General features: G+C 44.1%; 1 protein-coding gene across 7 annotated transcripts in view; it reads left to right on the top strand.

The window, feature by feature from the left end:
* The window catches only part of LOC135324402 (ras GTPase-activating-like protein IQGAP2), a 126829-nt gene that overhangs the window by 11046 nt on the left and 101730 nt on the right, over positions 1 to 14053 (top strand). For all 7 annotated transcript variants that reach the window (XM_064500562.1, XM_064500563.1, XM_064500567.1 and 4 more), the window contains exon 2: positions 9120 to 9219. In XM_064500562.1, the coding sequence (XP_064356632.1) occupies positions 9120 to 9219 (100 nt within the window). The remainder of the gene's footprint in view (positions 1 to 9119; positions 9220 to 14053) is intronic.

The raw sequence follows: 14053 nt of genomic DNA on the forward strand, positions 1-14053 counted from the left end.
GAGGGCTATAGCTCTTGTCTGAGTTACTCGGCGACACTCAGGCACTGAAGAAGCGTTTTGCACAGGTCGTCTCTCCTGCTCTCCAGCAGTCCCTCTTGTTATACTCCTCCTCTGTTTTTTAAACTACACCTTGCCATATTTCTATAGGACTATAGGTACGATAGGACTGTAAGTCTATAGGACTGCAGACTAACCTTTTTCTATGCTTTGCATAGTTGACCAGCCTATTTTACTAACCTGGCAATATTAAACAATTTTTTCATTATTTCATTTACATTCTGCTTGTGTTAAGTTGAATTGAGGTCACAGGAGGTAACAGGTAAAGAAATGAAATCTACATGGTAAAATCTTGGCTCTTCTTTAAAGATTGCTAATGTATATTGCCAATAAAAAGCCAACAGGTAAAGTAATTCCAGCAAAGTGAGAGCAGAAAATGGTAAATATGCCAAAATACATGGAATTCAAATCACAACTTTTTTTAAAGAAAGCAGTGAAGGGATAAAGGTGACAGAGGAGCCTTTTACACTTTACTACCTGTTTCCTCATAAATGAACCTCTGAAGAGGGAAAGTCTACTGGAAATTCCTGCTGGAATGCACGGTACTATTTTGAACGTCTCAAGCCTCCGCTGATGTGCTAATCTGACCAACCAGCTTTCCACAAAATTGCTGTTTTTTTTTTTTTAAACCCACATGAAAAATGTCATTCTTGCTGTAAGTGTGTGGAAACTAAGCAAACCTTCCAACCAGACTAACTACTTAGCTGTGTAGCATTTTCCAAGCTGGCCTCAAGTTTTACTGTGTTAATGACTTTCGGGCTATACAAGTAAAGAGAGGTAAATAAGGCAAAGAACTAACTTGAAATTGCTGTTTATTGCCTTTTTAGTCCCATCAGTCCGAGTGCTTCTTTAGGCTTGTAACTTATTTCATTATTGTAGACTGAGGGTTTAGTACCAAACAAGGCTTTAAAGTCAACTGGGTAGCTCATTAAAAGGAGCTACAGTTTTAAAGGTGTTCCTGGAGAGCCCGACCTTTGGGGAAACCTGTTGTGTCTTGAGGTGACCAACTAGCAAAGTATGCAAAGATAAACAGTTACACTCTTATTAAGGAGTTTCTTGAAGTATTTCTAGAGACAGTGAGGCTGGCAGATAAATGTAGGCGGGAGGAGTTGGGCAATAGGCAAACTGATAAATTGTATTTCAGGTTTATAATTGTAGATGGCAATGTTCACTTTGAAGCTAATTGAAATTGGGGTTGGATTTTCATATGCCTCCTTCATCCCCATTACTCAATCTCACTCCCTGCTTCTCCAACCATACACAACAAGTTAAAATAAAACAGTGTTATTTTCTGCACAAGGTAGGAACTCCTACTAGAAAGGAGATGACCATGCTCTGGTATCATTATACACTAAATTAATGTCATAATGCTCTTTTAAAGTATCACCTCTCCTAAAGCATCATTTTATGGTACTGTAGAAAGCTGAGGTCTAAAAGTGTGGATGTGTATACCTATAGCAGAAAAATGAATGTTAAAAGTTCTGGCTGCATATGTGATTACTTGCTGAATGCCAAAGCCATCTTGTGTCCCTGTGGTTAAATGTGACATTTTAAACTTTGTGGGAATTCAAGTATCTTGAGACATGTCCCAGGAGTCTAGCAGCCTTCTGCCAATGTCGACACTTGACAGACTTTATAAAATAAACCAGTTTTGACACTTGGCTCCAGAAGCAAGGTTTGTGGTTGATGTTGCATCACAGTCCCTTGGTATGATAGTCCTAAGGTTTATATATTGTAATAGTGCTTCATCTCTCTAAATGGATGTGGTTGGACTTGTGGTAGCAGACACAGAAGACTGAAATAAGGCCTTTTTTCCTTGTATGTAAGAAAAGGGGGTGGGGGGAAGACTTCTGGGAGGTTGAATGTGCAGGAATAGGACTCTATAAAAAAGCTCAAGGGAAGGAGTGGTTTAGCAAACGTCTTTAATTTTACATCAACATATCTTTTTACTGAACCTCTGTATTAAAGTATCCCCATTCAAATGGGTTTGGTCCTTTTTCTCCTGTTTGCACAGCATCTGGCAGAAAAAAAGATCTGGTCCAGAACGGGGGCCTAACTGACCCTGTGTGACACAAATTATTTGTGAGAACGGTTAATGGCTGTTTTCTGGCCAGATGATGTGTGTTTATTTCTGTATGAAAATCTGAGCCTGCATACTTAACTAGATTCGGAGAGCCATAGACATTTTTAAGGGAGAAGGAGAGAAGTTTAATCTGGCATGTTTCAGATCTTACCAAGATATAAGATCCTCATAATTTAATAAATATTAGTCTAAAAATATTAGTCTACTTTCTCAAGAGGATCTGCCCTCCTAGGTTCCCAGCTATGGTAGGTTTAGAGTGCTTGCAGTGTCTTCCTTCCTGTAAAGCCCTTTCTTGGAGCAAATGTGCAGGGAATGGCCTGAATTCCCTTAACTGGAGCCATACAGCAAAGGCTCAGGCCATCTGGTTTTACTGTTGTGGGACAAGCGTGAGCTGCTCGTGTCTGCTTTTTGACACAGGAAGCCTATAGGAGGCTGTCTTGATCAGATCGCTAAGTTTTTCTCCCAAAGATAAATGTCTTCCAGCAGAATGGTAAACCTGCAGATACTAAATACCTTAATAACAAACATCCTGTAATAGATGCTTGGTGCTATAAAACCATTTTAGCGGCCTCTTGAATTATCTCTGTTCACGTAGTTCCAGTTGGCCTATTTTCTGCTGCATGTTTATTAAACGGTTGCATTAGACACCTGTGAATTAGTAGGTGTGGAGGCTCGGGCGGGAGCTTGCTCTTCCTCCGTAGCTTTGAGCAGCGTTTTTCTGACGCCTGTGCGTGCAGTCCCGTCCTTGTATTTTCCAGCAGCCAGACGGTGATTAAGCTGCTGCCGCGTGGCTGGCTCAGGCGGCTGCGAGCCGGCTCAGCAGCCCCGCGCGGCCGCAGCTCTGCCCCGGTTACGGGCAGCTCGTGCTGTTTGGGGGTGGTTGTGTGCTCGCCCCTGCCCTGGCAGCAGGCAGCCCAGATGGCGCGAGGGTCCTGGGCAATGAGAGTCCAGATTTTACTAGAAATAGAAGGGCAACACTGAATTTATTGGCCGTGTTCGCATAAAGATAAAATAGCTATAAGCCTTCATATGACCTAAGGGTTTTGGGGTCACCATGACCACCTAAAATATAATTGGCTTTTTTAAGCTACAGCACTGAGGTGTGAGGGTAAATGCTTTACGTTCGCAGCTCTTCCTCTTGGCACAGACGGACGTAAATAGGATGCTGCCTGGCGTCTGTCACTTTGCTGGTGCTCAGCTTAGGTTTCACCAGGGTCAGCTACGGCCAGCCAGGCCCGGGTCTGGAGTCTGCGTGCAAGAGAGGCTCAGCTCTCGATTTCGTGTCCGTTCTTCAGCCTATTACAGCACGGCTCCATTGCACTCTTCGCCTTGGATGTGGGGGGAGCGTGGCGGGGGCAAGGCAGGGCAGCGCAAGGGTGGCCTGCGTAGGACTCTCATTGCTGGTGGACTTGAGCGCTTCCCCCTGCCTTGCCTATGGTGTGGCTTTTTGGCAGCTTTTCTGTATGGATCTTCTCTTTAAGGTCTTTGCACTTGGGATGCGTATGGCTGGGAGTGAAAACTGTCATTTTAGATAATGTTTAATTCAGTGATACTCTGGTCAAAAACTGGCTGTGTTGCTTTTTACTCCAACATTTTACAGCATTCACCCATGCTTCTTTCCTCTTTCCCAGTCCTGACTTAACCTATTCTTCTCTGTTGCTGTTTGAGGATTTTGTTCTCCCCCATCCTCTGTTAGGTCCTATGTATTGAACTTCACCCCTGTGCTTCCAGGAGAGCTCTTAGCTTCCTCGCTCACATCTTAATTTCCTCAGGTAAAAGTCTACAGTGGCATGTAATGGAGGGGAATTGGCCTGGGTAAATGAATGGCTCTCTTCCTTTCTTTGACTTTTTCGGTATAAGAAGTCTTCTGGTGGGTCTGTGGCACATGCCTTGTTGAAGGGTCTGCTCTCTGGAAGCAGCCCAGTGCTGCTCTTGAACTATTGCAAATGGTCATATGCTTGAGTGCAAATGATTTACTAGGAGACTTAAACTGCTGCTGTATGTCTTACAGTATTTTTTCCAGCCTCATTTTTTTCTAAGAGAACAAAAACAGGCAGTTTTGGGAATTGTTATCCCTGAATAACTCGGAATTACGTCTTTTAAATAGTTCAGTGAATTTGCATTGGAAAATTTAAACAAATGTTACTTTTTCATGCATTCTTTTTGACTGTTTTATAGAATTTTCAAGTTTAGCTTCATTAAAAAAAAAAAAAAACCTCCATGGATCCATAGGATTATGTTTGAATACTATTGCAAGTTAAATCTGTAAAAGACCTCTTATTTACTGTCATCTCAAGTATAAAACATACTAGCGTGAAAGATTTGGTAAGCTCAGTGTTGATGTGGATTATCTCTGTGACCTTGAGACCTTCAAAATCCTTGTCATGGTTGTGATAAGAGGGTTAACTCTGAACTTGGGCAACATTTACATAGCTGGCACTTGTGGAGTTCTTAATTCCTGTGTAAACTGAGCAGATCTTATGTTTCGAATCTCTTCCTAGACACCATTAATTGTTGCTAAGATAATGTCTCTAGCGGCTGCCTCGCGTGCCTGATCTCATCACTAGCAACAGTAATCGTGCTGCAGCTTCAGAAGCGGCAGCCCTATTTCTGAAAACTTACTCTTGTACAGAAGGTTTAAGTGCTTTTGTGTGGCTGAGAGTGCCATCTGACAGGGACTATCTTGGATCAAGGTTTATGAGAATGAGTTTTTCAATCAAAAAACGACCCCCCAAAGCCTACCAGCCCTTGCTAGTGCCTTGTCCGTTCTGCTGCTTTTGTGGTGCCGGTATGTGCAATGGAAATATTTCAGAGAAAGGTGAAGGGGAGATGCAGCTGTGATATGCCAGCTGCTGGAAGATGCTCAAGTATCAACTCACAGGTACTGCTTTGTAAGCAGACTGAATATTTGCAATAAATGGAAAGAGAATATGAGGAAGTTGCTGGTAGAATGTAACTATTTTGTGCTGAATCAATCGAAGGAATGAAATGTAGGAAGAACTTAGTTATTGTATCATAGTAAATGCCAGAATAAATCTATGCTCAGGTTGTTCAAAATCAAGGGTGATATTTTAAACTAATGCTGCTTGCTACTCCATGAAGTGTTTTCTACATGCTCTTCCTTTAGTGTTTTTCCATGAAGGAATGTCTATAATGAGGGAACCTGGTGACTTTTAACACTGATGTTTTATATGTATTAACTGTTGGCTAATGGGGTAGCAACATCTAAAATGAGCTGAAATTGAGCGCTTTTAGCCTAGCTACACTGGCATTTTTATTTCTTGTTACTAATCTGTACACATTTATAACATTCATTCTGTGAGAATATCTGTGGCATTTTTTTTAAATTCCACATTGAAAATCTGAGAATTGATATACTGATGAAATAGTGTTATTTTAGATGTGCTTTTTCCTGCATAACTCTTGTGTGGTGTGCATGTGTCTTGTCCTTTGGCATTTGGATCTTTTGAGCAGGAATATTTGAGTCCATCGGGATCCTGCTTGGCCTTGCCAGCAGGCTGGAGCTCCCCTGGTGACGCCCAGCCCTGCTCACCCCTCCCAGTAACGGCCTTGATCACAGCATCTTCCTTCATGAGTTGAGCACAATCAAGAAGTTACTGATAGCGCAGAAATGTATTTATTTTCTGTCTTAAATCGCCTCAATCTTCTGACTAGTTACTTGCCCTGTAGGCCGAAAGACTGAGCCTTCTGTCTTTAAACCCTGCTCGTTTGTGTGTTGAATTTCATGTGAGTGAACAGGTAGACACACTCAAAGGATGTTTGTTTGAAACTGCGGAAAACTATGCTGGATTCCATAGTCAGACTGGGGTCTTTGCCAAAAAACCATCATAGCAGACCAGGGATTTTGAAAGTCTTCAAGTAAGTTTCTCTGCAGCTCAGTCCTGGGGCCATCTCTAGACAACAGATTGTCATTGCTGTTTCTAAGAGAGTCTATAACCACTTATTTGATGTGATATCACCGTTGCTTTGAAGCCAATATGTGCTGGAGGGGGAAAAGCGCTGAATCGCTCTTATCTGAAGCTGGTATTGCAAGAGCCTCCTCCCAGCATAGGCACTCCAGGGGCTGGTGCTGCCCATGCTCTGCCCCGTGACGCTCGCATATTCAGCCCAGGACCTGATGCTTTGGCACCAGGAGGAAAGAGGGCTGGTTTCCAGCCTGGGCGCTGCTGGTGCAGCATGCCTCTACAAGGGGTTTTGGCTTTTTGCTTTTGCTCTTCCTTCAGTCTACCAGTTTCTCATTCTCTGCTCTCACTTTTTTCCCTCATTACCTAAGGATTCCCTAAGCCGAACAGCTGTCATAACACCACGATACCTGTCAGCGCCTTCACCCACCCTCTGAGTCAATCTTTGCAAATACATTTAATGAGGGATATGAGGGTGGCTGGGGCTGCTCGGTCTGGGGTGTCCTCGCAGAGGGTGGGAGGGGCCATGGAAGTGTAGATCCAGGACTAGATTGTAAAGCATTAGTGCTGTGCAGGTAAATTCCTAGACTGATGCTTATCAAAAGGGTTGTGAGGTTTTTTGGGTCCCATTTTCAGATAAGCTGCCTCTTGCTGCTTTGATTACGGCTGCGGTGAGGGTGTTTAGAGGCAGAGGTAATAGGCTGTTTAATGGGCTGAGGGAGTTGGTATGAGGACTGCGTAGCTGTCAAGGGAAGCTCTGCTGCGGGGCTGAGGATGGGAACAGCATCGGCTGCTGCCTCGCAGCCGGTGGGGCGATAACATGCCAGGATGGTCCATGGGCTGCGCTCCTCTGGTGGCACACACTGGCTTCGCCTCGGCGGCCCTCTCGCAGTCCAGGGAGAGACGCGCAGTGTGAAAATTGGCACCAGAACTTGGTGCCACAAGCGGTTAAGTAGTATACCGAATGTCAGCGTGGTAAGATCACCACTACTTCTGGCGGTGACCCTCGTCCCGGGGAGCGAGCGCCTCTCCCCAGCGGAGAGGAGGTGCCGGCGTGGGAGCGGCGCTTGTCCCCCTGTGCCGATGGCCTGGGCGAGGGCAGCGGCCACAGCTGCCACAGCCGGTTTGGGATGCAAAGTGTGTTGGGAACCGAATCTCATGTTCGTCTCCAAACTAATGCTTCAGTTCGTAACAGCTGAGGACCTGATTACAGTGTATTAGAGAGCTCATTTTAAAGAGTGAGTCATGCTTATTGGAGTACTAGACTTAAAAGGGACTCGGAGCAAGATGTGTTTTATCTGTGTATGCAACTTCTGGGTAATTAGGAAGAGCCATCTTAAAAGGAAAGGAAGATGAGAGATATCAGTGCTTGTGGTGATTAAAACTGCAACTGCAGAGTTTAAAGTAGCTATACAATATGCTAACAGATGTGTGGTAATTTCAGTCCGAAATGTGCACAGATAGTGTGCTTTATTTTGTGTCTTCAGTGAGTGCCTGTTCAGAGGGCTCCTGCTTGGCAGCACTGTGCCGCACTGATGCGGAAGGACCTGCTGTATGGGCAGTCTCCGTTGGGAGAAGAAAGCATTTTAATATCATTAGTGCATGATGAAGTGAAACTGATTTGCTGTGACTCCATTTTCTCATTTAGTGACAATCTTCAGCGTGTGTGTGTTCTCCTAAAGCACAGCTTCTTCCCTTAGTGCAGCGCCCTTTACCTGGCACGCTCCTGTCAGCTCCAGCAAGGGGTTTACCTGCTAGGTGAGGCAGCCATGTCAGGGTAAGGCTGAAAACTTGCTAATGGCATGCATGATCTCTGTGGCAGCTTAACTTAAAAATCGTGGTTAAAGGTGCATTTGAGGAGAGGAGAGTGTCTATGTATTTTACTGAGGGATTTGTCTTGGTGTTTTCAACTAAGCTACTTGCGGGCTGCTGCAGAAGGCGGCTGGCGCAGCTCTGTTTCCGTCCCCTCCCTCGCGGCTGCCCTAGTGCACCTGCAGATGTGCAGCGAGTCAGATCAGGGACTGGTCTTGCTAGAAACAAGTCCTTCTGTAACTGTGCTGCTCTTCAGTAACGTCTGCTCCTTCTGGTTCACTAACGCAGCTGTGGGTTCAGCAGCTCTGACATTAGAGGTGGTGGGAGCATGTGGCTGGGAAACATGGAGGAGGGCAGGACTGCCTCTTTTGGCAGCAGCTAGCACACGGTCTCACTTGACAACTGCTTTATGCTGAAGGCAGTCTCCAGACAGCTCACATGCTGTGACTGAAACTCAGCTAGAAGTTGGTGCCACTATTTGGTCTTCCAGCTTGTTTGGTGACACTTGAACTTCTGGAAGAATTTAGGATTTGCTCACAGAGCAGCTCTCTTCCCTATGGAGAGAGGGGACCACTAACAGGATAGCTTTTGGTAGGTCATCTCCAGCTGGGGATGTGCAGAGTGTCATCCTTCCTAGACTGAGTGCTGCTATGGGGGGTGATGTGGCTGACGCAGTAAGCGGGGGTGTGAATACCACAGCTGGTTCATTCAGTTACAGCCCTTATTGCCTGCATCAGCAGGAGGCAGCTTGGTCTGTTGCGGTCTAACAGGTTGTTGAAACTGCACCCGTTTCCGAAGTTGCCCTTAAGATACGCTTGCAGGGCACTGTTGTCTTCATCTCCACTGCAGAGGCTCAGCTTGGCAAGGGGTTGCTCCATCCACTGCTCGCTTTGAGCTTGCACTGGGAAGTCCCCAAACTCCTCAGAGTATGTGTAGGTTGACACCTTGGCAGCTCCCAGCCTTAGCATCATGTGTTTTCTTGTGCTCCTTCTTGCCCCCAAACCAGGTGATGCACAAAGAGCAGTATGTGCTTGGTTTGAATAAGTGGAATTCACAGTACAGTGAACTGTACCTTCTCGATGATCTAAATGTCCTGGTGCACCATGCTGTAAAATGGCTTCTTTGAGGAGAAGGGATGACTATTTTAATTTCTATTGTGAAGTAGTTTGCTCAGGCTCTCAGTAAAATTGCTTTAAGAATAAACCCTGATTGATTTGTAACTTGGTGTGGGTTTCTGTTTGCAGCTATTGTGGATGATGAAAGGCTTTCAGCAGAAGAAATGGATGAGAGGAGGCGTCAGAACATTGCTTACGAGTATCTCTGCCACTTAGAAGAAGCAAAAAGGTAAGTAAATGAAAGCATACTTATACCTGGCCCTTAAATACTGATTTTTCAGCCTAGCTGTATTCTTGGGCATTGTAACTTCTGAAAGATTTCCTGAATTACTCAAATTAACTTAGTGTTGGCATTTTATAGCACTTCAGTATTAGAGAAACAAATCCCAAGTATGAAAAGATCTTTAATTCAAAGAGGTAGTTTAGAAATAATCATGAAGATCTCAGTTACTGTGGTGACTATCTTAAATGAAAGCAAGGGCTGGGCACTAAAACCGAGGGCGGTGGCTTTGTGAGAAGCTGAGTCAGGCTTATGTGACCAACTGGAGAAAGTCTTGCTGCTGACCACATGGTCCTACTCCCTTCCTGATGCTTGTGCTTATGAAGTGAATCAGGTTGCCAAGATAGAAAATTACCTGAGATTTCACTGGGTTAATGAACCATATCGGCTCAGTGTTTCAGTGGTAGCATGGAGTAAGTGGAAGCAGGGCAATAAGAGACAACCAGGACTCTGCCTTTCCTTTAGCTCATCTAACCTATTGGTTGAGTCTGCTCATCTCTTGAAGCCACAGCCAGTGATGAAACACTGGTTGCAAGGACACGGGGATTTTATTACCCTTGTGCAAAGGTATTATACTATTCACACTTTATTTTTAAAACACATATTCAGCAATATTTCTGTAATTATTGAGCAGAGAAACAAGATGGAATACCCTTGTGCTGTTGGAGTAGCTTAATGTGCTATTATCATCGCATAAAAGCATATTTCACACTTAGCATCCAGTCTCCTTTTTTCCAAAATGACCACTGGGCTCACTTTACTGCCCTGGTCTTCCACTGGTAACTATATCACTTCCACTCTGTATTTGTTGATGGCGTTGTTTCTATTTCCAGCTTTCAGCTGGATGACTTTCCTACAAATTTCTGAATACAAAGGGAATTTGGAACTGTGCCAGTTAGTAATGCAAGCTGTAAAATCATGGAAAAGCAAACTGCTTCAATATGATAACACATTGTAGGATCCTTAGAATGAAGTAATCCAGTGCAGTTCAATCAGGAATTAATACTAAAGCAGTGTACTGTGAGCTTTGTGTCCAAAATGTTCTCCTCTCCATCTTTGCGGGGCACCCTCATTTACCCTTCTAGCAGCTGTGGGGCCACTAACTACTAGTTATCTTGTCACAGGGGCGTTGCTATAAAAGTCGGTCTGTCTGCTTTTGACTTCCTATTTGTTATGCTGTCCCACCTACAGCAGTAAACCCTGCTTCCTTTGCTTGTTCTTCCTTTTTCTGCAGAAGAGCCATTTCCCTGTTCACATATTTCACTCAGCCTGTGTCTTTCCACCGCCAGAAAGGACAGTCCTCTCTGCACGCTCCTGTTTGCCTCCATCGTGCCCTTGGACGAGGGGGACCTTGGTCAGCTGAGCCAGCCAACTGCACTGGCATAAAACTTGTGGCTCTTTTGCCGAGTTAGTTTTCTAGTGGTTTAGTGAGCTCATTAGTCTGATCAATGGGTCGGAGGAGTATTGGTGCTGGCAGGAGGAAGGGGACAGGGTGCAACTGCATGGACGAGTTGGGGAGGGAGCAGACACCACCTTGCCTTGCTGAGCAGTTAGATCAGGTCAGTCATTTCAGGACACCTTGCTCTGAGACAAGCTCTGAATTTCACTCAAGCTTCCTCTTATGTTTGTTGCATCTGCCCAACCTGCTGGTTTCTGGCAAGATATGAAGCATGATTAGTCCCCAAATTCAGCTTTTTCTCTTCTATCACTGTTAGTTTATTTTCTTGATTTTTTTCCCCTCCTCTCCCACCCTTCCAAGGGCCATTTATTACTTTGAAGTCTGGTTCTCTAGTTCTGCATCTGAAATGTTCCTTGACACTTTGCAAGGAAATGTGAAGTTATTTTTATAATTAGAGACTTGAATTAGCATCTGCTGTGGGTAGACCCCTCTTCTTCCTTGTATTTATTTTCATGTGGATTCATGTCATTAGTGGTTTTCTAGAAGAAGAAACACTCCTTTTAACTCTGATAGCAGGTAATGTGACTTGCAATAAACAGCCCAAACAGTAACTCCTGGGTCTGCTAGGTACCTGGAAGTACCGCTGTGTATCAACTCTTAAATTTCTACTTCACTCTCAGTATTGATCACAAATGCTTGCTACTGCATGAGGCATGGGTGAGCACTGCAGTTTCACTGTAAAGGACCTTGTACTTCCTTCGTGCCCTGCTGAAGGGTAGAGCTGTCATGGGCTGAGCCGGTGCGGTGTGATGCTGCTGGATGTCCTCCCCCTGTGCCTTAACAAGCCAGCCCTCGTGCTGGGTAGACTGTGCTGAACTGATTCAAGTTGGTGAACTGGCAGGAAACCAAAGTCAGATGAAAAAGAAAAAAAGGAGGGAACTGCTCAGTTAGCGGTTTGAATCTGCTTTCTGCAGGATTTGATGAGGGCTGAAGCCAGGCAAGGAAGGTAGCAGAACTGCAGGATAAGGAGCAGGGAGGAGGTGCTGGTGCAGGCCCTCGGGGTGCTTTCAAATAAAGTTGCTGGGGAAGAGAAGAGAGGGTGAGGCAGACTCCCCTTTCTGGCGAGGTTTTGGGGTAATTCAGGTGCATCATGCAACTTTGCCCTGAGAAGGACTCTTCCTAATCTGAAAACCCAATGACAAACACACACAACAGACCTGTGGACAAGGGGAGATGTCTGTAGCTCATAGCTGCGGAGCTCCTAGCACCTGCTTATTCACCAGAGCCACCCGCAGCCAAAAGCGCACAGCCATGCGCTTTCGCATGGGAGAAAATGCCATTTCTTCTCAGTGCACAGTTATCACCCTCTCAGAGTACTTGATTAGTTGTGAAATACATTGCCGTGGCCTCTGTTCTGTACTTGAGTGATTGCAGCGTTTTCTTTTTGCCAGCTTGAACAAAATCGGGGCTTCTGGAAAGGAAGGTAGCAGCCCCGGAGGGAGCGGGGGCTCTCACTCCAGCGAGACCAGGGTGGACACGGGGAGTCTGGTGCAGGGTACAGGGCTGCCCTGACAGCACACCGAGCTGCTGTGCTTTGGTTGTGCTGAGAGCGTAGTTTTCACAGTCGGTTTAAGCTGACTTATCAGCTTTTCCTGCTGATGAAGGGAGTGGTCTGAGCTGGGCTTCCCCACCTCATCTCCCGTGCTGGTGCAGCAGGGCTCCTGGGGCGCGCAGCTTGCCCAAGCTTGGATGTGCCAAGAGTTTTCTAGTAATTCAGGACACTACTGAAACAGGTAAAAATAAGGCCAGTTTTTAACTATTCAGTCAGCATTTGCTGAAACAGCAGCAAATACTGTCTTAGCTAAGTGGCGGTGTGCAAATACAATGTGCCTGCACCAAAGAAGAATAAATGCTGAAACAATCATTAAGCAACAAAAGATGGGGGCAGAGCATGGCTTTGTATTCAGAATTGTGACAAGGACTGTGTTTCTTTTTTTCTGGCAATGTGGACCTATATGTCCTGCGTATTTGTAATCAAAATATTGTTTTATAGTAGCTCTGCATTTCAAAATGCCAGAGTTAATTAAAATGGTGAAGAATGTGTACTTTCAGCTGCTTTTTAAACCACTGTTTGCACACTTACTTCCTGTAGCCCAGCTTTAATATAAAAACTTTTGCGTTTAACCTGAAAGAGGAATCTTTTGTTGCTGGTAGCTGTGGCTTCTGCAAATAGTACCTTCTGTGCTAGGTACAGCATCTGTTATAAGTATACAGCATAGGAAATTGTTTTTAAGCACAATGAGCAAGCTTGTAATATCTGCAAAGATCAGTGATGTTTGAATAGGGTGTTATGTTTAATAATGAAAAACATTTTGTTCTGCTGCAGTAGATTACTAGCCCCTTTGCCCCCACATATCAGGTAGCTGCTGATGATAAATCAGGTTCCATTTTCATTTCATGTATGCTGTTTGGCTTACTACTTTTGCCTTTAAGGAATATTTATTGCATATTAAAAAATTGTAGAGAAAAATGGATAGTCTGCAGTGTCCTCAACCGTGTGAGAAGAGTAAAATTAAGAATAAGCAATCAGGAGTCGTGTTTTTCTTCCTTCGAGCAATATAAGCATTGGTGCTTAGAACAGAAGCTCAGTGAGTAGCAGGAACATATTTTCAGTATGGTTTGGGAAATCCTTCAGTTACATGCTAAAGGTTTAAGGTTGATCGTGAGCAATAGCTGTATCACAAGCCCAATATCTTATTTATTCTACAAAGTATCATAACCTTTGCAGTTTTAGAAGCATTGGATGAGGTTAATTGTAATAGATCAAAATTTACCACAAAATCCTCCTTGACAAAGATCACCTTTGTACTACCCAGAACATCAGATGCTGCCTTGAATTTGGCTTTTGTTGCTTGTCTCTTACAGATGTGTAATTACCTTGCTGTAAATGATAATACAGATTTGATGGCTTTTTAACCGTGATTGAAGTTTTGGCATATAACACAAATTAAGCTTACAGTAAAACTGTTGTGGCTGACTAGGGTTATAATCATCCATAATTAAGCAGGGATTATTTCTCTTGGCTTCTTGGAAATTATTCCTTCTTATTGTAAGTTTGAATTTGAGCCACAGGGTGCCTCATTTTACTACCTTTGTCTGTCTCTCTCAAATTGAACACACTTCATTTTACAAGGTATCTATTGCAATTTCACATTTAAAAGTGTAGGCATTTTAATTCATCTTTTTTTCTTTTTGTTTTTTTACTCATGGGACAAGAATTTGTGTGGAACACTGAAGTTAAGACACGAGATGCACTGAAGGAAAGCTATCTTGGGAATTTCTTTTGAACAGTGATTTTTATTCTGAAAATGTAAATGCAGTTTT

Source organism: Dromaius novaehollandiae, chromosome W (genome assembly GCF_036370855.1).
Source record: "Dromaius novaehollandiae isolate bDroNov1 chromosome W, bDroNov1.hap1, whole genome shotgun sequence".
Lineage (NCBI taxonomy): Eukaryota > Metazoa > Chordata > Aves > Casuariiformes > Dromaiidae > Dromaius > Dromaius novaehollandiae.